General features: G+C 42.8%; 1 protein-coding gene across 5 annotated transcripts in view; it reads left to right on the top strand.

The window, feature by feature from the left end:
* The window catches only part of DIP2C (disco interacting protein 2 homolog C), a 762,684-nt gene that overhangs the window by 417,163 nt on the left and 321,677 nt on the right, over positions 1 to 23,844 (top strand). For 3 of the 5 annotated variants that reach the window (XM_082258569.1, XM_082258570.1, XM_082258571.1), the window contains one exon: positions 2,621 to 2,758. The exons of the other annotated variants lie outside the window; for them this stretch is intronic. In XM_082258569.1, coding sequence (XP_082114695.1) covers positions 2,621 to 2,758 — 138 coding nt within the window. The remainder of the gene's footprint in view (positions 1 to 2,620; positions 2,759 to 23,844) is intronic. 5 annotated transcript variants of the gene reach the window in all.

The raw sequence follows: 23,844 nt of genomic DNA on the forward strand, positions 1-23,844 counted from the left end.
TTCATTCGTACCTTCATTCAGGGGGCTCGACATGTGGCTCTACCTGTACGGTCTCTTTTGCCTCCATGGGATTTAAATTTAGTGCTTTCGGTTTTCCAGAAACCTCCATTTGGGAATTTTCAGGAGATTCCCTTGCCTACTTTATCCCAGAAGGTGGCATTCTTGGTGGCTATTACCTCGGCCCACAAGGTTTCGAGTTGGCGGAATTATCCTGTCGTAGTCCATATTTAGTGGTCCATAGGTATAAAGTGGCTCTTCGTTCCTGTCTATTATTCCTGCCTAATGTTGTTTCTGACTTTCATTTAATAGAGGACATGTTGCCTTCCTTGTGTCCCAAGCCTGCTCATCCCAAGGAATTTGCCTTGCACACTTTGAATGTGGTTCGAACAAATCCGGTGTATCTGGCAGCTACAGAGTCCTTTCAGAGGTCAGACTCGCTTTTTGTGGTTACGGACAGACCAAGGAAAAGGCTGGCCACTTCTTCGGCTACCATCTCCAGATGGATCAGACAGACGGTAACTCAGGCCTATTCTATTAAAGGTCAGGTTCCTCCTTTCCCTGTCATGGCGCATTCTACTTGGGCACTGAGTACTTCTTGGGCCTTCCGTCATCAAGCATCAATATCTGAAGTTTGCAAGGCGTCCACTTGGTAGATACTTTGGCATCTGTAAATGCTTCTTTTGGCCGCAAAGTTTTGCAGGCTGCTGTTAAAGAGGGGCTGTTCCCTCTTGAGGGGTGTTTTTCTTTACTTCATTTTTCTGATGGGGCTCCTGTGACCCAGTTAGGGCTCCTGTGTCCTGGTTAGGGCTCCAGTAGTTATGAGTTATGGAGCATTGTTTCCGTTGATGAACGGGAGAGAAAATGGTATTTTTGTACTTACCGTAAAATCCATTTCTCTGAGTTCATCAACGGACACAGCACCCACCCCTCTATCTATGGAGTTCTGTGGACTTCTAATAGTGCTTGCTACTAAACTGATTACCTAGAGCAGAGAGAGGGGTTATATTCCAGGTGAGGACGGTCCATGGGCGTAGCCAGGTGTTTTTTGTTCTGCCTAGTCCTACTCCTGGAGGAGGCAGTATAACCCAGTAGTTATGATTTACGGAGAGCTCTGTCCATCAATGAACTCCGAGAAATGGATTTTATGGTAAGTACAAAAATCCCAATTTTTTCTAAACTGTTAAATTGACAGGTTTAGTTCTGCTTTAAAAACAGAAGTAAATGTGATGGCATGCCTTGAATGTAACTGTTTTAGGGAAACCATTAAATCAACGGGTTTCGTTTGGCTTTAAATTTTTAATTGTGATTTTAGATATACTTTAGGAACAGGTAGTTAAAGTGATTGTAAACCTCAGGCATGAAATAAGAACAAAGCATATCCCTCTATAGCGTGTACATGTCTCAATTAAAAGCACTACACTAAGTGTTATTGCTGTCTCCTGCCTCCTCCCTCTATCAGCATGAATCACCTCAGGACAAAATTTCCAGTCACCAAGAGGAAAAAGGTGATAGGGGAGGGAGCCCCAGCTGATTGGCAGCCTCAGCTCTGTTCCTGTGAGCTGTGTGAAGAGGGTGTGTCCCTTTCCTCCAATCAGCTGTCAGAGCTCTCCTCACTGAGCTCTGCAGAGTGTAACTTCAGCTCTCCATCCCCTTTTTTCTGAACTCTCTGGACTTGAACGGTTGTGTAGAGAAGATTACAAATAGAAACAGATGTAGGAGGGTATGCTTCATCTCTGTGTATCACCTGAGGATAGTCCATTCACTGAGTAAATGTAAGGGTTTACAACCACTTTAACGGCCAAAGACATTCCGGCCAGGAATGTCTCTAGCTCACAATCTGTTTAAAAGAAGAAGCCTGTGAATCTAATTGTAGATTATAGACATTTACTAGTGGCTTCTTATCTGTATTTAAATTAAAGACATCTATAGCCAAAATATATATTTTTTTCAGATGGAATGATGAGTAATTAGAAGTTTTTATTGCTGTATTTGTTCCCACTGGAGAGATTCACTCTTTCCATTGTTGTGGTGACCACTGTCACTGGAATTGAACTTTTGAGGGAAGATGTAACATTTTGAGTTGTCACCAGAACAGGAATATAACTTCTCCCAATAGAGACACTTACTCCACCATCAACTGAAGGGATTTCTTACACTTTCAGTCCCCTTGACAGTGGTCACAATAGGATAGAAACAAAACTGAAAAAACTGACAGATTTGACCTATTTCTTATTCTACCAAAGAAAAGTTTTGCCTTTAAAAATACTTCACTTGTATTGTGTGCAGTTTCTAAATGACCCTTAATGTGTGTAAGTAAAGATGCAACTAGAGCGCAGCCAATGGGTTTGATACCTTCAAGTGAGTTATTTCTAGTGTTTGCTGTGGTTCACTAACTTTTTACACAGCTCATTGGCCTTACTGTACCCATTGGAATAAAAGGATTACCATGCTTTGATATTAGACCGTAAACTTCCTGTAAATTATCTTTGGAGCACTGACCTACTCATTGAGTTCTGACATTAGAACTCTGTGATTGTAACCTTATGTTGCACTATAATTCCTTCATAACCGAGCTGCAAGGCGATCCTCATATCTTGGTGTGTTTTACCTTCACTGACAGTTGTGCATTCCATCAAGGATCACTATCAAAATGAGTCATGTGACACAAGTGGGCGTGGCTTTTTCTTAACTACAAATGGACAGAATCAGGCGAGTGCAAAAGGTGCTTCTTGCCTTTGGCAAAAAACACCTAAAAACGGTGAGTACATTAACTAAATATCCTGCAATCCACCCTCCCCTTCACCCCACATCAGCCTCTTACACATCAGACATCAAATTTTTATCCAGCTCTTCCCAAGTCCATTTTTGGCTTCCCCAAATGTGTTGCAACACTCCCATGTGTAATAGAAATTGGCTCTGAATTCCAAATCCTTTTATATCTTTACAGGATCCTGGAATTCGACATCATTCTTAATTATATGATTCAAAGCTTCATATACATATGTGCCTATCTTAATAACCACTGATCTTTAAAAGGACAGTTTACATTAATGTTTATGCATGTGTTTCTTGTTGGTCACTTTAAAAAAAATGTCATGAAGACTTTTAATATCTACATTGCATTTTGTGGAATTATTATATGATATGTCCAATCATATGATACATATCTTTTTATACTTGATTTTCCTGCATATGGATATTTTTCTATATCGTTCATTGACAGACGCAGCTCCATATAATTCTTGACTATTGGGTTATTCTGCCCCCTACAGGAGTAGGAGCTGCGTCTGTCAATGAGCTTCAGAGAAAAGGATTTTACGATAAGACAAAAATCCAGTTTTTTTACTTTCTGAACAATATTTTGAATATCCTTTCATTTCAGAAGGTTTCATTTTGAGCAACATATTATTTCTCCCATTTATTCTGGTAGTAAATCCGAATTTATGAAGCTGCCTCTTTTGATGCCTTTATTGCATCTATTTTATATATTTTTTTAATGTATTCATTTTTTTGCCATTAGTCATTTGTGTCATGCCGTGGGCTCAAAAGTAGCAGAGCTGGCTGGGGTATTCCACATCTATTCCCTCTTCTAAGCCAGTGATGATAATATATTGTCTGTACCAGCTGTAGTTCTCTGTATGACAGTTGCCTTCGGCAGTAATATTTATTTTAAGCTAAACTCTGGGCAAGCAGCTAACTACGCAGATAAAATACATACAAGGGAGCTGTTTTACCTCCCAAAAGATGTATATTTGTCCATCCAATTCTGAGATTTACACAGCTCTGCTATACAGCACAGCCCTGTCTAGCGGGGTAACAGCACAGTTTTATTCTCTTCCTTCCCTCAGTCTGTGGCTGAACAGTGAAAGGAAAGCAGCAGATTGATAAGCTCATCTTTCCGTCACTCTGCTGCTGCATGATTACCAATAGACAATTCTGCTTCTAGTTGCATAAAGGAAAAGACTGCTATCTGGTATGCCTGGAGCTGTGAGTGTCTTGCAAAGCTGGGAGATTTCTACTTTGATGGAGAGGGAGAAGTAGAACATCACCAATCCGGTGGGGCAGTTGGGTATATGACTATCTTGCAAAAACCGAATGTTTATATGAAAAATAATTTTGGGGTAAAAATATTTTTTTAAGGTGACCAACAAAGAATGTATATTTTTCTATGCATGCCATTTGTGATATAACATTTCATAACCTGGTACAAAGAGCAATACTGTGCTCTTTGCCAACCAATCAGAAATGTACTTTCAGTGGACTAAATTTGGGTTTAGTATTGAAACACTGATTTCTTCTGTGGACTATTTTACACCTCTGCTTTTTTGTCTAGGTTTTATAAAGTACTATAGATACTTACCATAGAGCTCCCTCTGCGTTGCCATTAGAAAGAAAATGATGGCTTAAACCATAGACGGACCTGTTTTTTTTTGTTTTTTTACTTTATTGGTGCACCTCCTGGTAGCTCCTAAAAACACTTCTTATTTTATATAAAAATAGATGAAATTTCCTCACCTTATACTGAGCCTGTGGTCATCTGGTGGATTTTTGTGTGTTCTGCAAGTGTCCAGTGAAGCATGAAAACTGAGCCAAGCTAATGTTTATTGAAAACTGTGCATGTTGCTTTCTGTGATGACACTGAAATGGCCATCTATGTATTTGCTCGTGTGAACCTGTTTGATAAATAATAACTGGTAGATTATAATGAGAATGCAGTTCAGTGTGCCTTGGAGCCACATAAATGCAATGTCATTTAAAGCTTTTAGAACCAAAGTATACCTTGACAGAAGTATAATTAACCTGGAATGGTAATTATTGCTTAGTAGGTATATAAAGAATAAAGTACATTATAAACCCTCAGTGTTTTACAGTTTAAAGTGGTTCTAAAGGCTTTTAAAAAAAAAAAATGGTTTATACTTACCTGCTCTGTGCAATGATATTGCACAGAACGGTCCCTTACCTCCTCTTCTGAGGTCTCCCACTGGCGCTCTCTTTAATCTTCAATCCTGGGATATGGGAGCCCACATGTGTGTCCATTCTCAAGCCTGGCTGTGTGCATCTGTAGACACACAAAGGGTGGCTCAGTCACACCCCCGCTCTGTCCTCACAGTATTTGACTGACAGCAGCAGGAGCCAATGGCTCCCTCTGCTTTCAGTAAAGCTTGCGAGAGCAGGATTAGGGTTGAGTGTTTAGGGAAGGGAGGGCAGGGAAACGAGTACTGGGGAATTTTTTACCTTAAAGCGGAGTTCCACCCTGGAATTTTTTATTTTTTTTTTAAATACCCCCGGGACAGTCAGGGCTAGTGCATTCCACAATGGCTAGCCTCTGATCTGTCCCGGGTTGCACTTACCTGTTAGGACAAATACTTACCTTGAAAAGTCTTGTCCAGCGCTGCCATCTCAGATGTGGGCAGCTTGAAGCCAGCGCGATCCTCTTCGGAGTCCTCTTCCACCTTCTTCGGTCCCACGATGCCCTGCGCCGGCCCCGCCGTCACTTCCGGGCGCGCGCGTCATCCCTCCACAGCTTCTGGGCATGCCCAGAAGCTGTTTAGAAGGGGATGCCCCCCCCCCCCGGAACTGACGTCGGGGCCGGTGCAGGCGCAATGATTCCTGGGATCTATGACGTTCATCTCCCAGGAATCATTGCAGAGCCAGGAAGTGACGACGGGCCGCGGCCGAGGAAGGAGGAAGAAGGAAGTAAGGTAAGTATATTTTCTTCGCTACGTGGTAAGTAAAAAAAAAAAATGCGATTAGCCATTTGTTTTTCAGGTGACCCGGAGCGAGAAGATGGAGGGAAGTATAAAATTAGGGTGGAACTCCACTTTAAAGCGGGGAATGCATTAAAGTAGAAGTCCACCCTAACAATAAAATCTGTAAATCTACAGGCATTCACAATCTCAGACTAACCTATCTAGCCCTGTAAAGAAGAAATTGGTATACATACCTTTTATGAAGCCGCTCTGTTCCAGTCTCCAGCGGTGGAAGCTCTGCAGAGGACACAGTCGACAACGGCTGGGAAAATAATGGGAAATGACATCACACATAGTTACTATGGGGCTTCCATTTTTTGCTGCCTCCTCTGCACCCGCCTGCACAAAGAAGCCGCTGATGACAGCTCAGCGTGGGACTGGAGCGGCTTCAAAAAAGTATGTATAGCGATTTCTTCTTTACAGGGCTAGATGGATTAGTCTTAGATCGTGGATGTCTTTTAGGTTTACAGATTTTAGTGTTAGGGTGGACTTCTACAGTGGGGTAAAAAATTATTTGAATTTAGAACCACTTTAATAAACTGAGCACAATAACATGAACATTTCCTAGTAAACTATTTGTTAAATTTCTTACCCCAGGACCTTCAATTTAAAATTAAAATTTTAAATTCTTCTGGCTTCTGCTCTCTCAGTGCTGCTTCCTTGAACTTCTGGTCCTCAAAAGAGATAACCTTTGGACAGTGCTATCTGGAGTCTGTTAGTTTAATGAAGGGAAGAGAGGAGCAGGGGAGCTCCTTGCCTTCAAAGGCCATGGGGCTATGTGTTCCTATTGAAGCAAACAGTGTAGGGGGACACAACTCCTTGCATGCAAACATGGTTCCATAGAATTCTGCAAGAGAAGGGAGCCGCCCTGGAACAGGAAACCAGGGGCAGCAGTCATGGCACCAGTATAAACTGGAACACAGGCAAGTAGTAAAATATAAAGAAGCTGCACACTCAGTAAGTGATTAAATATGCAACCAAAAGTGCTTAAAAAAGCTGAGGGTTTAATATCGCTCGATACAAAAAATTCTGCTCCAGGTTCCCTTTAGTACCGGCAACCTAAGCCTAGGAATTTGATAATAAGTTATCTGCTGCAAAGAAAGATCAGCGTTTAGAATGGCTAATCCTTCTTTCATCAGAAAGAAGTCTTTTGACATTTCCCTTTAAGCTTTGGTTATGGGAGCAGCCTGGAGTAGCATTTTCTTCAGGAAAGGTATTTCGACCCTTCTTCCTAGATCCTTATGTTTGAATTCACTACTCAAGTACAGGATTTTGATGAGCTTTCATAGTTGATGAAAAGGGTAATAAGTTATTTTATGCTGTTTGTTAGCCTTTTTATTCTTTGCATGTTTTCTTTTTCTACCATTGGTGAGAACAAATCAGAACTGTGAGTTGTGAACATGAAATAACCATGATTAGCATGTTTGTATTTGTAAACAGAAATTATTTAGGCATTATCCACCTTTTATGTGATTTTACTGTCCAGATTAACAAGCAGTCTACTGTGGCATAGATCCTGTGATATTGGCACACACATTTAGGCATAGAATTGTAGTACTGATTATTTTGCACTTCATATATAGGTAGCTAAAGTTTTATCACATAATGTAGTTGTTATTTTGCCAATCACCACAAAAATGTTTATTTGCTGTGATAATAAAGTATCTTATATTTTTGATGTTATAAATGTTGCCTGAGATTTGGGGATCTATTCATAAAAAATTTGTATGGTGATTCGCCCAGTAAAAGTGCATGTACATTTGTTATGTGCAAATGATATTAGGCTATTTTCTGTGCTGGTCAAATGTCTTTAAAATGGGAAAACACTACCCTTACTGTAACACTAGATGGCGATAAGTATCATAAGACATTTAACTCCATCTAGTGTCTAATTTTTAATTTTAAATCAATGAACCACATTCACCCAGCACAGAAAATAACAATTTTTTTTGCCACGTGTGCATAGAATGTACGTACATGCACTTTCATTGGGCGAATTGCTATGGAAATTATTTTATTTTTATTGATACACCCCTTAGAGTTAGTGTTAGCGGTTAAATTGAGGTTAAGAGTCCGTAAGTGACTTTTACTTTTTCGGGTGTAATAAATTATGTTTTTGTGTGCGACTCCAGGTCTGTCCACATACCACCCCTACTACACCTCCTTACATTGAGGTGCTTGCCACCAAACTAACTGAATACGGAAAAGTAGATGGCTGCATACTCGGGTAGAACACTTCCAAATCTTTATTGTAACACTTCAAAGGTAAAAAAAAAAAAAAAAAACAGCACAGCACCAAAATCAGAGAGAGATCTGTTGACCTGTTTCATGCTGGATAATGCTATCCAGCGTGAAATGCATCAACAGATCTCTCTGTGATTTTAGTGCTGTGATTTTTTTTTTTCCTTTTTGAAGTGCTAAAATAAAGATTGGGAAGTGTCCTACCTAAGTGTGAGGCTATCCACTTTCCCTATAGAGTATATTGCTATTTGTGGCAAAAAAAAGTACAGTAAAACCTTGGATTGCGAGCATAATTTGTTCCGAAAACATGCTTGTAATCCAAAGCACTCTTATATCAAAGCGAATTTCCCCATAAGAAATAATGGAAACTCAGCTGATTCGTTCCACAACCATTTACCGTATATACTCGAGTATAAGCCGACCCGAGTATAAGCCGAGGCCCCTACTTTTACCACAAAAAGATGGGAAAAATCATTGACTCGAGTATAAGCCTAGGGTGAGAATGCAGGGCGGCGGGCATGGTACAGGAGAATGCAGGGTGACTGGCATGGTGCAGGAGAATGCAGGGTACTGGCATGGTGCAGGAGAATGCAGGGCGGCGGGCATGGTGCAGGAGAATGCAGGGTACTGGCATGGTGCAGGAGAATGCAGGGCGGTGGGCATGGTACAGGAGAATGCAGGGTGACTGGCATGGTGCAGGAGAATGCAGGGTACTGGCATGGTGCAGGAGAATGCAGGGTACTGGCATGGTGCAGGAGAATGCAGGGCGGCGGGCATGGTACAGGAGAATGCAGGGTGACTGGCATGGTGCAGGAGAATGCAGGGTACTGGCATGGTGCAGGAGAATGCAGGGTACTGGCATGGTGCAGGAGAATGCAGGGTACTGGCATGGTACAAGAGGATCCGGGGTTGTGGGCATACTACAGGAGATGCAGTGCTGTGGGCATGGTACAGGTGGACCATGCCCGCAGCACTGCATCCCTTGTAGTGTGCCCGCAGCCCTGCATAATGGCAGGTAGTGAAGCTGTTTCACTTACCTGTTCCAGAGGCGCCTTCACTCGTATACTTTCGGCTATTACCGGCCTCTCCCGAGCGGCGGCGAGAGGCCGGGAATAGCCGAAATGACACGAACGGCGGCAGCGCGTGGGCGGTGACATGTATGCGACGGGCGGCGCCATTTTTAAAGCTTAAACCAGTCGGAGCGGACAGGGAATTTTTTTTTTTTTCCTTGACTCGAGTATAAGCCGAGGGGGACGTTTTCAGCACAAAAAAAATGTGCTGAAAAACTCGGCTTATACTCGAGTATATACGGTATTCATAAGTCCTTCAGTTTATAGTCCATATAAAAAGATTATAGCAATGTGATAGGTTATATAACCATAAAATGTCCATCCACAAATAGCCGCTTCCACAAGGGGATTAGAAGCAAAATCCAGCAGGAGCTACAGAGTATAAAAGAGAAGAGAGTAGCAATATGGTTCCATTTAATGAAGGTACAACATTTAGCAACTCATATGGTTGATGAATAAAACAGGCACATCTAAGTATGCAGGCATCTGGGGTAAAGCTGTCCACATAGACAATCTTATGCACAGCCGGCTGCCAGTCTGTAATCCTGACCGGGAAGACCACCCTGCAGTAAAGCGATCTGAAAGTGAGGGGCAGCATGGAAGGGATGACGTAGATGGCGGTGTGGAGGATGGTCTATGTGGACAGCTTTCCCCCGGATACCTGCATCCTTAGATGTGCCTGTTCCAATCATCAACCATACATGCTATATGTTGTACCTTCATTAAATTTAACCATATTGCTACACTTAGAGGCACCTCTCTTCTCTTTTCTACTCAGCTGTGACTTGAGGCTACTTGTATATAAGATATCACTTGTAATTTATTTGAAAATTTTGCTTGTCTTGCAAAGCGCTCTTAAACCAAATTACTCTCAAACCAAGGTTTTACTGTACAAAGAATTTTCTGGCCTCAAAACTGCAGCTCCAAAAACAAAGTTACAGATTTCCAGAATGCCATGTTGGCAATAAGAGGTGGACTGAGAAGCTGGGGCCCACTAGAAGAAGTTAGGCCTGGGGGCCCAACCAACCAACCCATCAAATTTCTTAACCCGATATAACTGTAGTTTATTTTTCGTTCATTGACGGACACAGCGCTCCATAAATCATAACTTCTGCTTATATTGCCTCCTCCAGAAGTAGCACTTGGATGAACAAAAAACACCTGGCTATGCCCATGGGCCTTCTTCAGCTAGTATATAACCCCCTATCTGCTCTAGGTAATCAGTTTTAATCTATCTAGTCAGGAGTAAGGACCTGAGCTCCCGGCTTGGATGTCTGATCCTAGCAATTTTTTCTCCTTCCTTACATCTTTTTTGTTTTGGGAGATCTTCAATCAATTGCCGGGCTAGGCAATGGGCTGGATAATCTAGAGCCAGTGGTCCCCCCACTAAATGCCAGCGCGTGCAGACCCCAGCCACGCGCTAGGTCGGCCACGACATAGCCTCACGGACAGAGGCTGGTCCACGAGTTAAAACGTCTCGCAGGGTCGCATACGACCGGGCTTTGGTCTGATTTGCAGCGGTCCCTTGGCCGACATCTCCCCTACTTTGGTGGCGAGGATTCTGTCTGGAGCATTTCCCGCGCCATGGAAGGGTAAGTACAGTCCCCCCCCCCCCTCTCCCCTTTTGGCAATTTTTTTTGGGGTGGAAGCGGGTAATCTCCAGGGATGGTCGGACCTGCCTACAGGTTCCCTCCTTAAATCCATCAGTGAGCTGGGCTTCCCCCACTACCTTTCTCCACTGTCTGGTTCTAGAGTCTGGTGAGGGTCTCAGGGCAGAGAATGCAGAGGAGACCCCTGGGGTCTCACCCGCTATCCCCACTCTGTAAGGATCCTAGGATAGTGTGCCTTGCCCTGGTAGTCTGGTGGGGTCCCAGTGTAGGAGACCCCTAGGTACATGCCCTACTCTTTGCAGGGGGGGTCCCAGTGCAGAGACTGGTAGAGTGCGCAGCAGAGTCTCCCCTAGCGTGTGTCCTACCTTCAGATGGGGGATCCCCTTGCAGAGGATGCAGCATTGCAGAGGGCGCAGAAAAGATCCTGACAGCATGCTTCAGCATCTGTAGCGGATGCCGTCCTTTTTTCCTTAGTCTGGCTGGTCTCCAGCTGGCGGCCATGTTTGTGTAGCCCAATGATGTCACGGGGGCCATTTTTTTATTAGTCTGGCTGGTCTCCAGCTGGTGGCCACGTTTGTGTAGCCTGATGATGTCACGGGGGCCCATTTTTTCATGGAGACGCTGGAGACGACCGAAGCCTCGTGGGGATGCCAAAGCTCCACCTCTTCCTCCTCAGTTTCCTCTTCATGTGCCCGGGACATATGAACAGGTATAGCGTTCATGGTGATGCTGGGCCCTAATTCTTGGTGCTACTCTGTACGGTAGGGTAAGTCCTTCGGGGTCCCTGTTATCTCTCTCTCTGCTGATAGGTACCCTGAGCCTTGGGGGGATCCTTTAGTGGTGCCAAAAGATCATCTTTGTACTGCAAGGTCTTCCTTTCCTTATGGCAGGTCACTCAGAACCCCAGCTTCCCATGGTTGCACTGACAGTGGTCCTGCAGTCTTTAGTGTCTCGGGTAGAAGTGGCATGTGGGCCAAAGGCCCAGGAGGAAGTGTCCCCCGCCTTTCACTGCTCATTCTGTCTCATCTGATTCTTAACCTGATGTGGCCTGTCCAGAGGGGCTTAATATCACACCCCCAGATCCATCTGATAGTGAGGATGATTCCTCCATGGTCGCAGCAGCGAATTAAAAAGCACTGATAGACACACTTATCACTGCTGTGCAGTGTTTCCTTATATGCCTTATTTTGACAGGTTTTCCTGTAAGGAATGGGAAAAACAAAAAAGGAACCTTTGTGGTCCCCAAAGGTTTTGCTGTACGTTACCCTTTTGAGGAGTCACTTTTAAAAAAGTGGACTAGTCCACCAGTCATGGACCCTCCTTTTTCCAGGTTGCACAAAGCTACCATGATCCCAGTAGAGCAGGGGTACTCAAATATAAACTTGAAAGGTCCACTTACCAATTTTCCATTCAGTCCGAGGTCCGTAAAAGTGACTGTCAAAATTCCAAATACAGATTTTTTTTTTTTTGGGTACAGCATCGCACGACCACGCAATTGTCAGTTAAAGTAACGCAGTGCGGAATTGCAAAAAATGGCCTGGTCATTAGGGGGTAAAACCTTCCGGGGCTAAATTGGTTAAATTTGACTAGATCACCAACATAAAACAGCCTAACCTGCATTGAACATAAAGATGTGGAGGTGGGCATGTGTTCCCCCCTCTCCCCCCCCCCTCCCTTATGCACCAGGATTTATTATTTTGGCCCAGCTGGGAACAAAATCCACTTTTCCGAACACTGTTATAGGTCACACCTACAGACCAGTCACCATCTTCACTAGCGTTTATTTCCCAGTAATGTTTATCTGAAGTGATCTTTTTTGGTGCTTAGAACCTGCTGACTATAGAATCTTTCTGGAAGATGAGGTCGCACTCTCTGTTTGTAGTAAGGCCTCTCCCGCCCTCCTCTCCACCCTCTGATGAGGGAGGTCATGCCCTCTCTCACCCTCAGATCCCCTCAGTCGGGACCTGGGCGGGGAGGAGAAGTCGGGCACAGGCAGGTATTTCAAATATTTTTAGCAGGAGAAGAGCAGAGCAGTGGACAACATGAACAATCCACTTGACTTACCTGCAATGAGGAGGAGGTGGGTGGAGCTACTTTCTCAGGACGGGAAGAAAGTTAAATCTAGCTTTTGCGCCAGGGCCTGGGGGGTGAGCTGGTCCCCTCTGCTTATGTTGATTTAGCGGACCAGTTGGTCCATGGGCTGCAGTTTATTTGTGATGCAGCTTTGGATACAGCTCCTGTGCTGTCCAAACTTTCTGTTTTAGTGGCGGTGATGAATTGCGTGTTGTGGCTTAAGATTTGTTCCGCAGACCAAGCCTCTAAGAAAGTTCTCATTGATCTGCCCTTTCAAGGCAATCGCCTTTTTTGAGGCTACCCTGGATGACATCATTAAGGGTATAACGGGGAGGAAGGGTACCTTCCTGCCATAGTCTAGGAAAGGGAAGGAGCCTTGTCGCAGGTGGGGGCCCTCCTTTTCAGCACATAGAAAATTATTTTGTGCTTCTGGGATGGAGAATAAGGGAAATAGATCTTTCAAATCTTCCCTGGGAGGTTTCAAGCATCCTGGGTCTGGTAAGCCCAGAGCTAGCTTCTCTGGACCCGCAGACAAAATCCCTTCAGCATGAAGGTCTGCTCTCCATTTATTGGGGTGGGAGGACATCTTTGCTAGTTTCCGGCCTTGTGGACCTCCTTCATGACCGTCAAGGGGATCCACGAAATTATTCTTTTGGGGTTACCCAGAAAGGGGGGCAAAGCTTGTCTTTTTCAGGTTTTTTAGGTCCTGAGTCTCCTTGTGCAGATTTAATTCCTGCAAAGGTTCAGGTGATGTTCAAACTACCTAAGGTCCCCATCTGTCCCTGTCCAGGGAATTGATTTACCTAGGCCTGATTCTAATTCTGATCAGGGTGGTCCTTCCTCTGGACAAACTTCAGGAACCACAGGCCGTGATACACCGGCTGCTGTCACACAGATAGTTCTCTCCCATTTTGCATTCAGGGTCTGAGTCTGATGTTGTCTACCTTCAAGACAGTTCTGTTTGCACAGCCCTACATGCAGCTCCTTTAGCAGGTTCGGCTCCACAGGTGGATATTGAGGTTGGTTGCGAGATCACTTGTTCCTCTGGTAGACACCGCAGGCATCCAAGGACCGTGGTAAGGCCAGTAGTCTCCTCAGCTTAGGCTTCTTCCGCATATCCTGCAAGGTATTAGGGGGGGGGGGATCTTCCAGTCAGTCTGGTGCCCATAAACGTCCCTTGGGGGCTTCCTCTGAGAGAAGACCAGTTGTCCCAAGGGCTGATCTACCATCCTGCTTTACAGTCGCTGGTTTTAATGGCTTAGCTATTGAAAGCCAGGTACTGAGGGATAGAGGTCTGTCTGGATCCATGATCCCACCTGTACAGTCTCTTTTGCCTCCATGGGATTTAAATTTAGTACTTTCTGTTTTCCAGACACCTTTATTTTAGAATATTTCGAAGATTCCCTTGCCTACGTTATTCCAGAAGGTGACATTGTTGGTGGCGATTACTTCTGCCCGCAGTGTATCGGAATTTCGCCGCATTATCCTTTGGCAGTCTCTAATTAGTGGTCCATAGGGATAAAGTGCTTCTTTGCCCCTGTCCATCATTCCTGCCCAAAGTTGTCTCTGACTTCCATTTGAATGAGGACATTGTGTTGCCTTCCTTGTGTCCCAAGCTGGCTCATCCCAGGAAATTTGCTTTGCATACCTTGGATTTGGTTCGTGCGATTCGGGTGAATCTGGCAGCTACTGAGTCCTTTCGGAGGTCCGACTTGCTTTTTGTGGTTACGGACCGACCAAGGAAAAGGCTGTCTGCTCCTTCGGCTACCATCTCCAGATGGATCAGGCAGACGGTGACTTAGGCCTATGCCATTAAAGGTCAGATTCCACCTTTCCTGTCGCAGCGCATTCTACTCGGGTGCTGATTACTTCTTGGGCCTTCTGTCATCAGACATCAGTATCGCAAGTTTGCAAAGCGTCCACTTGGTTGTTGGTGCATGCCTTCATAAAATTCTGTAGGGTAGATACTTTGGTATCTGCAGATGCTTCTTTTGGTCGCAAAGTTTTGCAGGCTGCTGTTCATAAGGGCTGAAATTTTATTTTTCAGATGGGTCTCCTGTGACCCGGTTAAGGCTCCTGTGTCCTGGTGAGGGCTCTTATGTTTAGCCTTGGATTATTTTCCCCACCCCTCATTTTCCTTTTGGCACTGCTTTTGGATGTCCCAGTAGTTATGATTTATGGAGCGCTGTGTTCGTCGATGAAGGAAAGAGAAAATTAGATTTTTGTACTTACCGTAAAATCCAAAATTTAATCGACAGACACAGCACCCACCCCTCTATGGGGTTCTGATATGGAGAACTGAGCAGTCTGCAGTGTTTGACTGATAAGTTCTCAGTCTTTGAGACGGTGGGGGACAGATAGAGCATCGAAGTGATGCTGTATCCACCTAGGTAGGTATGATGTCTAAAAAAAAAACCTATGCTTTTCTTTTAATCCCCTTTACAAAACCGAGTATGGGGTACTTTATATAAGGTAAAAAGGTTTGTATATGCCAGGGGTCTCCAAACTTTCTAAACAAATGGCCAGTTTATTGTCCTTCAGACCCTATGTGGGTCAGGCTGTAGCCAGTGGGAGTAGAATAGGTCTGACGTTAGTGAAAAAGAATAATTGTCCCATTGTTTGTTTCAGTGAAAGCAATTGCGCCACATTATTGGTGTAAGTTGGAGTAATTGTGCCCCATTGTTGGTATCACTGGAAGGAATTGTGCCCCATTGTTGGTGTAATTGGGAGGAAATGTACCCCCGTCATTGGTGTCAGTGAGGGGAATTATGCCCCATCATTAGTATCAGTGGATGAAATGATGCCCCAAGAGCCAGGTAAAAACAAGCAAAAGGCCACATCTGGATCCCGGATCACAGTTTGGAGACCCCTGGTATATGCAATATGCCAGTCCTGTAGCAATAAGAAGGACAGTCCTCACACGCTGTACATTTCTCATCAGTTAGTTACAAGTTATCAAACACATCTTCAATAAGATCCTGTGGAGAGTATTGTTTCTTTAGAACATATATTTTTATATAACCATAACCACTTCAAAACTAGGCCAATTCTGTCATTTCTCACATTCATGTAATCTGCAAATCTGAATTTTTTTTTTTTTGCTAGAAAATTACTTAGAATCCCCATTTTTTTAAAAATATATTTTAAGCAGAGGCCCTGAATAATAAAATGGCTATTGTTTCATTTTTTTATGTCCCACAATATTTGCGCAGCAGTTTATCAAACGCACATTTTCAGGAAAAAAATCCACACAATCTAATACCCAATGTTTGGTAAAATATAAATGGATACCTAATATGTCACACTTTAATATTGCATACACCTGTGGAATGGTGACAAATGATGGCACCTTAAAATTTTCACAGCCTTTACCTTTTACATGTTACCAGTTTAGAGTTACACCGGGAGTCTGGTGCTGGAATTAAAGCCCTCACTCTGATGATCACAACAATACCTCACATGTGTGGTGCAATTGCCGTTTACATATGCGTGCGGGACCTACATGTGTGTTTGCATTTGCAGGTGAGCACAGGGAGACCAGGATGCTTACAAAAATTAAAATACATTTTTATTATTGTTTTTTTTTATTTTTTTTATTTAATTTTATTGTTTATTTTGTTTCATTTTTTTTTTTTACACAGTCCCTTTCATTTCAAATTAGTAAAAATCTAACAACATGCTATTATTTATGGCATTAAGTTTAAAAATGCACTACAGACACAGATCTAGCCGTTGTGATATATAACATCTTTATAAATAAAACCAAGTTTCATGAACAAACAAAAATATTGCTTTTTTACAAACAGATGTGCAACTTTAACCACTTTACCACCAGAGCATTTTGCTGTCTTACGCCCAGGCCACTTTTTGCGATTCGGCACTGTGCGACTTTAACTGACAATTGCGCGGTCATGCAACGCCATACCCAAATGAAATTGACTTCCTTTTTTTCCCACAAACAGAGCTTTCTTTTTGTGGTATTTGATCACCTGTGCGATTTTTACTTTTTGCGCTATAAACAAAAAAAGCGACAATTTTGAAAAAATAACAATATTTTTCACATTTTTTTATATAAAATTCCCCCCCAAAAAATGTAAAAAATCAAAATTTTTTATCATTTTTGGCCAATTTTGTTTTCTGCTACATATTTTTGGTAAAAAAAATCACAATAAGCGTATTTTGATTGGTTTGCGCAAAAGTTATTGCGTTTACTAACTAAGGGAAAGATTTATGTCATTTTTGGTGTTTTTTTTTTTTAACGAGTAATGGCGGCGATCTGCGTTTTTTTTTTTTTGCGGGACTGCGACATTGTGGCGGACAGATCGGACCCTTGACTGACATTTTTGACACTTTTGGGGGTACCAGTGACATTACTACAGTAATCAGTGCTATAAATATGCACTGTTACTGTAAAAATGACACTGGCAGGGAAGGGGTTAATTTTATTGGAGAGGGAGGGGTTAATGTATGCCTGGTGCTTACTGACGTGTGTGGGGGGAGGTGACTGAGTGTCACAGGGACAGATCGCAGGTTCATCTATGCTGAACCCTGCAATCTGACCCTGCCTGTCACTTAGGAGATCCGCCCGCTTTGTTTACACAAGCGGGCGGATCTCCACACTCGATTCCCCGACGATCGGGGAAGAGTGGCAGTGATCACCGCCGCTCCTCCCCTGGCCCGACTCCCGTTGTGACTGAAAACAGCGCGCCGCCCACGAGGGGCGGAGTCCAGCAACGTAGGTCTACGTCGCTGGACGATAACGAGCCACATTGCTGCTACTGCAGGGCTAAAGTGGTTAAAATATAAACACCAAAAAACTGTAAACTCTATTGGCTGTAATGCCATTGCACATAGTGCCTGAATATATTACCAACATTAAATATATAAAAATAAAAAGTAAGAAAAGCATTTTTCTTAATTATTTTTTCTTTAAGCAGTTTAGTAGATGCCCCCCTTCCTATTCTTATGTGGTAGTGCAGTGTTAATTTGAACATAAAATTTTGATTTCGTTTTAGTCATAATCTTTTGACTAAAATGCCATTTTATGTCCCACAATCTTTTTAGTCATCTGAATTGTTTTAGTCTTAATTTATTTGACTAAAATTGTGTTAATTTAGTCGACGAAATTAACAATGGTACCTTTTTAATCATAATAAAATTTACTTTGTTGGTTGGTACTGAAAGGCATACACATTAAGCAAAACCGTTTGTGCTTCTTTACAAAAGAAAGCCATTTTCCTTGAATTGTGCAAGCACTAGACACAGGGCAAAAAGTAAACTTTATGCCCTTGCAGAGATAACATATTGGTTGCATCTGTTGGTAGCTGTAAAGGGTGTTTTTATAAAGTACAACTTAGACTTGGATGTTAAAGGGATATCAGAAAATGTGGAAAATGGTTCTGCAGATGTAGAAAAGAATAGGCATTACAGAATGCAAATACAAATCTTACCAATAATTACCAGTGTCTGTTTATGTAGAAAACACATCTTGGGAAGAAATGACAAACTATGCAGGTGTATAAGGCATACAAGAACATTACAGATATTGCAGAAGCAGTGCTTGAAGAAGGCATGGGTTAGGGATCGACCGATTATCGGCAAAGCCGAAATATAGGGGACCGATTTGCACTTTCCCAGATTTATCGAAATCAGCCCCTGAGGTTACCGATATTTCGGGAAAGTGCTTGTACCGGAGTGATGCCTGCAGCTAGAGGCATCACCCCGGTACCGGTGTCCATAGCCGATGGCCGGCTGTCTTGTAATGACAACTGATGTGGCTAAGAAGCTGCTCAGCTGTCATTATAAGGAGAGGGAGGGGACGTCCCCTCCCGCCACCTTCCGCGGCTCGCCCGGGTCTCCCATTCTGCACGGCCGTCGAATAGAAGACCCGTTCAAAGCCGCATTCGGCTCTGAATGGGTCTCCGTGTAAAAACCCGGAAGTGATGACATGACATCACTTCTGGGTATTCTGCGCCAAATTCAAAAAAATTACAGCATTCAAAACAGCCAAACTTGGCGTTTTGAATGATTTTAATTGCAGAAGGGTTTGGGGTATTTTAGACCCCCAGATCCCTCCACAACAGTACCTGTCAAGAAAAAAATAAAAAACATTTTTAATGTACGAAAATATCAACCAAAATCGGCCGATACCGATATGCGATGACCAAAATATCGGTATCGGCAAAAAGAAAACTATATCAGTCGATCACTAGTATGGGTGTCAAGATGACCATTTGTAAAGTTGTTTGAGGCCTATCTGAAAATTGACTACGTTTGTTTTCGGTAAGATCACACAATTGTGTTTCTTTGTGTCATCACCTGTACGTTCCTCCAAAGTCCTTGTAGTTCCAAGTCAGCTAGAGGATGCTTTGGGAATCTAGTATAGAATATTGTTTTGGAACTGTGAATAGCAAAGTCTGGCTAATACAATTCTTTTCAAACAATAAAAAAATTGCTAAAACTGCTGCTTTGTATTGTAAATAAACAAATTGTTAAACCAAACCACTAATCCACTAAAGTGGATGAATTACACAGTGAAGACACATTTATTATGGTTTGCTGTTTTAAAGTCAAATCCCTACATGTCAGCATCATCTGATATAAAGCGAGACAAAATAGATTTTTGCTTCCGCATGAAGGATATCATGATCAGAAGGATATTTACTACTAAACACAAGGGAATGTAAGTAAAGGGACAATGCTCCGCTAAAGCCATTTGCCCACCATCAGCAAGAGGATCCCAGTTACTAAAATGAACAGGGCTGCTGTTAGAAATCATATGACCCCATACTGCCTAACTGACAGGGCCTGCTCCCCCCCCCCCCCACCCCACAGAAAATATCAAATTATATTTTCACTAAAAATACACTAAAATCATTATTATATGACATGTTTACCGGCCCCTCCTCCACTGTCCATCCTGAAACATCCCCTTGTGTGCCCTCAGCAGCTGCTGGCAGGAGAGGAGAGAAGCCATCCAAACTGTGGGGAAAAGGGGTGCACAGGAGGGCCCAGAAATCAGAGGGATGGGGCTAGAACTGATCCCCCTGCAGCACAGCTGGAGGAAGGGAGCAGAAGAGAAGCCAGCAGTGCTGCAGGGGAAGGCAGAGAAGGATCAGTGTCTGCAGTAAGGTAGCACAGCTGGCCCTCCTGCTCAGCAGATGTCTGGGCCCCCCTTTTGAACTGATGGAGCCTGAGCCCAGTACAGGAGGGGCTGGCTGTACTTCCTTATCAGCGGCCCTGAACATCAACCCCTTTATCATACAGGTGGAGGTTTGAATAAATCGTAAGAGTATTACAACCCCCATTTTTTGTTGTACAGTCCCTCTTCCCTTGTTGCCTGTGTTTGTCCTTTACCATTGAGAATCTTTTACATATATGCTGTTTTTCCAGTGGCATGTAGTAGCACCGCTGTATGTTTTGTGCTGATCTATATTCCTTGTTTTATTTGTTGACTGCATTGTATTTAGAATTAGGAGAAGCCCTAGCATAGTCCAGCAGTATTTGTTGTCACAGTCAGACTTTAATGGAGTATTTAGAGATTTGTGCATGATTGTAGGTTAACACGATTCGGGTCAGTGCTTCTAGCTGAAAGTTTTCGGATAAATGCCTGCTCTGTGTTTGGGAGGCTTGATTTTGCCTGCACGGAGTATACAGTATATACAGGGTTGAGAAGTGCTGCTGCAGAGTCATATCACAATTCTGATTAAATGTGTCTGTGGAAGATCTGTATTAGCTGCTCAGTCTGATGCATCTTGCCATTCTCTTAGTGCTCTATTTGAGAATGAAAGGAATAATCTAGTTTCTGTAGCTTTCCTTTTGCTATATAAATGAGGCTTATATGCCAGGGGGTACAAGCACAGTGGTAACTGAACTGTATGTGAGTTGCATTTACTGTGCTTTTACTTGTGTGTAACATGAATATAAAGCAAATGTGATGCCCATATTATTTTTTAGAATTATGTTGGCTTTCACATTGTATACAACAACTTATACAATGGTTGTATTACATAGAGGGAAGGGATAGGGGGTTGGCATGCAAGAAACAGGGGTAATTGCAGGTGGTCCAGATTGTGCCAGTATAGGAAGAAGTCGGGTAAGTAGCTGGTTGACTTACACTGAATTTAGATTTTTGGCACTTATCTCAGACTAGACCACAACACTATTAGGTTGCAAAGGTCTTTTCACTGTGGTGTGTTCAGCTTGTTGACAGTTAACTTGGTGATGGCACTTGCGCTCAGGGGATCAGTCTTTAAAAGGAAACAAAGTAACATTTTAACATAATTAGGCCTTTAGGTAGAATTCCAGCTTACACCTAACTAGCCTTTAAACTGTCCCCTCCCCCTTCTAATACCTATGCTAACAAACCTGTGAAAGAAAGGTGTATATATACTTACTTTAGGCCAGTTCAGTCCAGTTGCGTGAGCTCTTCTGTGTCAGCCAGCAGCGGCTGCAAGGGAGAGGAGAGAGTGCTCCAACAACAGCTAATGAAGCCTGCAACAGTGATATCACTCATAGGCTTCAATGGCCCACCCATTGTTGTCGCTCCCTCCCCTCCCCTGCAGCCAATGCTGGCTGACAAAAGGGAGCTGGGCCCTGTAAATTAAGGTTACCAGATTTTTTTAAATGAAATTCGGGGACATATTTTTTTATGTATTGGCAAATGGCACAGGACTGCATAATACACAGAGCGCTGGGCACAGAATTGAATAATACACAGAGCGCTGGGCACAGGACTACATACTACACAGAGAGCTGGGCACAGGATTGAATAATACACAGAGCGCTGGGCACAGGACTAAATATTACACAGAGAGCTGGGCACAGAATTGAATAATACACAGAGCGCTGGGCACAGGACTAAATATTACACAGAGAGCGGGGCACAGGATTGAATAATACACAGAGCGCAGGGTAAAGGACTGCATAATACACAGAGCCCTGGGCACAGGACTACATAATACACAGAGCCCTGGGCACAGGACTACATAATACACAGAGCACTGGGCACAGGACTACATAATACAAAGAGCCCTGGGCACGGGACTACATAATACACAGAGCCCTGGGCACAGGACTACATAATACACAGAGCACTGGGCACAGGACTGCATAATACACAAAGCGCTGGGCACAGGACTGCATAATACACAGAGCACTGGGCACAGGACCACATAATACACAGAGCGCTGGACACAGGACTACATAATACACAGAGCGCTGGGCACAGGACTACATAATACACAGGAGGGTGTTTGGCATAGAGTGCAGGGTTCAGAGGTTTACTATGCACAGAGGACACTTCTGTCCCCACATGCATAGCTCACCTCTGCACCCTTCTTTTACAGATTATATCTGCAGCCACCTCTTAGCCCTTCCCCCCACAACATGCCCTGTGTACAGTAATCCGGCCCTGAATCTGGGGACAAAACCAGGGACAGACTTGGTCCAGGGACAGTGTCCTCAGTCTGGAGACTGTCCTGGGAACCCGGGGACGTCTGGTCACCCTACTGTAAAAAGATAACTATATACATCCTTCATGTACAGGTTAGTTAGCATAGCTGTTAGGAGGGGGCAGGGCATGATTTTAAGGCTAGTTGTGGGCAAGCTGGAATGCCACTTAGTTTTAAAAAACTGGTATCCTTTCGTCAAACAACAGGTTCCTAGAGGAGATCTTGGCGACCTAGAATTGAACATTGGTTTGTAACTATGGATGGCAAAGTCTGCTAATATCAGAATATTTTCAAATAATGCTTATTCTTAAATATGGGGAGGTTCCTCAGTATGAGGCTAAGTAAATGATAGAACTGTCAGACCTATTCATTACAAAAGAAGAGAGAGAAATGACGATTTGTAAAGTGCATTTGCCCTGTTGTACCAAATTGTCTTCAGAATATTGCTGTCTTAGGCTGGGTTCACATTTATTCAAATTCAGACTTGTATAAAGTACTCGAAATTTCTACTTGAGTAAAAGTACAAGTGCTCGATCAAAAAATTACTTGAGTAGAAGTGGAAGTGCTCGCAGAAAAAGTTACTTAAGTAGAAGTACTAAAGTATTCAACATTTTTTTTTACTTAAGTATTGCAAGTAGTTTTTTCAAAAAATTTGCTACTTAAGTACTAAAAGTAAAAAGTACCAGTAGTTTTGAAAAAAAATTTCTACTCAAGTACTGAAAGTAGAAGTACAAGTACTGTGTTATGTAGTTATTAAAGAAATAAGTCAAAAGTTTGAACATCATATTGTTTTTATTATTTCAAATGATTTATTTAAATGATTAACCTGTGTTTGTTAGTAGTTTCTTGATGCACTTTAAGTGCTGTAGCACCATTTATTTGTTTGTTTCATATTTTCTTTTTATTGGAAAGATTTGGTATAGCAGCTTTTATTATACACAGCCTTTATTTTCGTATGCGCTGATTTACAAATGACATTATACACATTTTTTTGAGCTTTATGCAACCTGCCATCTACTGTTCTGGCAGTGGTAATTTTTTTAAAAGTAACGAGTAACTATGCAGCACAAAAAAAAAATACTTGAGTAGAAGTATCGAAATCATCGAAAAAATGTAGTGAAGTAAAAGTAGAAGTAGGAGAAAAAAATTCTACTCTAGGAAAGTACAGATACCGCATTTCGGTACTTAAGTACAGTACTTAAGTAGTTCTACTTCGTTACTATACATCTCTGTTCAAATTGGAGGCGGAGATGCAGGGAGTGTGGTCGTCTCCTAATGGAGCCGATTCACACAGGTCCAGGGTGGCCGCAGAGCAAATTTCAAAAGGGTCCTGTGCGTGTTTAGGTCCAGGTTCAGGTGCGAATTCAGGCAGAAATTCAGATCTGAATTGCATCTAAACCAGTGAACAGACGCGCATTGGACCCCAGACTTGAACCTGGCCTTACAGTAGATAACTGCTGATTTGCTTATTTTGGTTACTGCACTTTGCAATCTGTCATTGCTCATTGTACTACTTGTGATTTGACTATTTGTTAAATTGCATCTATTTGCCTGTAAAGGTTCTCATTTATCCAGGTACAGCTAATAGTAGTTAATGACATTCAACCGGATTTGTTCTGTAATACTGAACACGTTTTGAAGCTTATAA

Source organism: Pelophylax lessonae, assembly GCF_965119305.1.
Source record: "Pelophylax lessonae genome assembly, chromosome: 5".
NCBI lineage: Eukaryota > Metazoa > Chordata > Amphibia > Anura > Ranidae > Pelophylax > Pelophylax lessonae.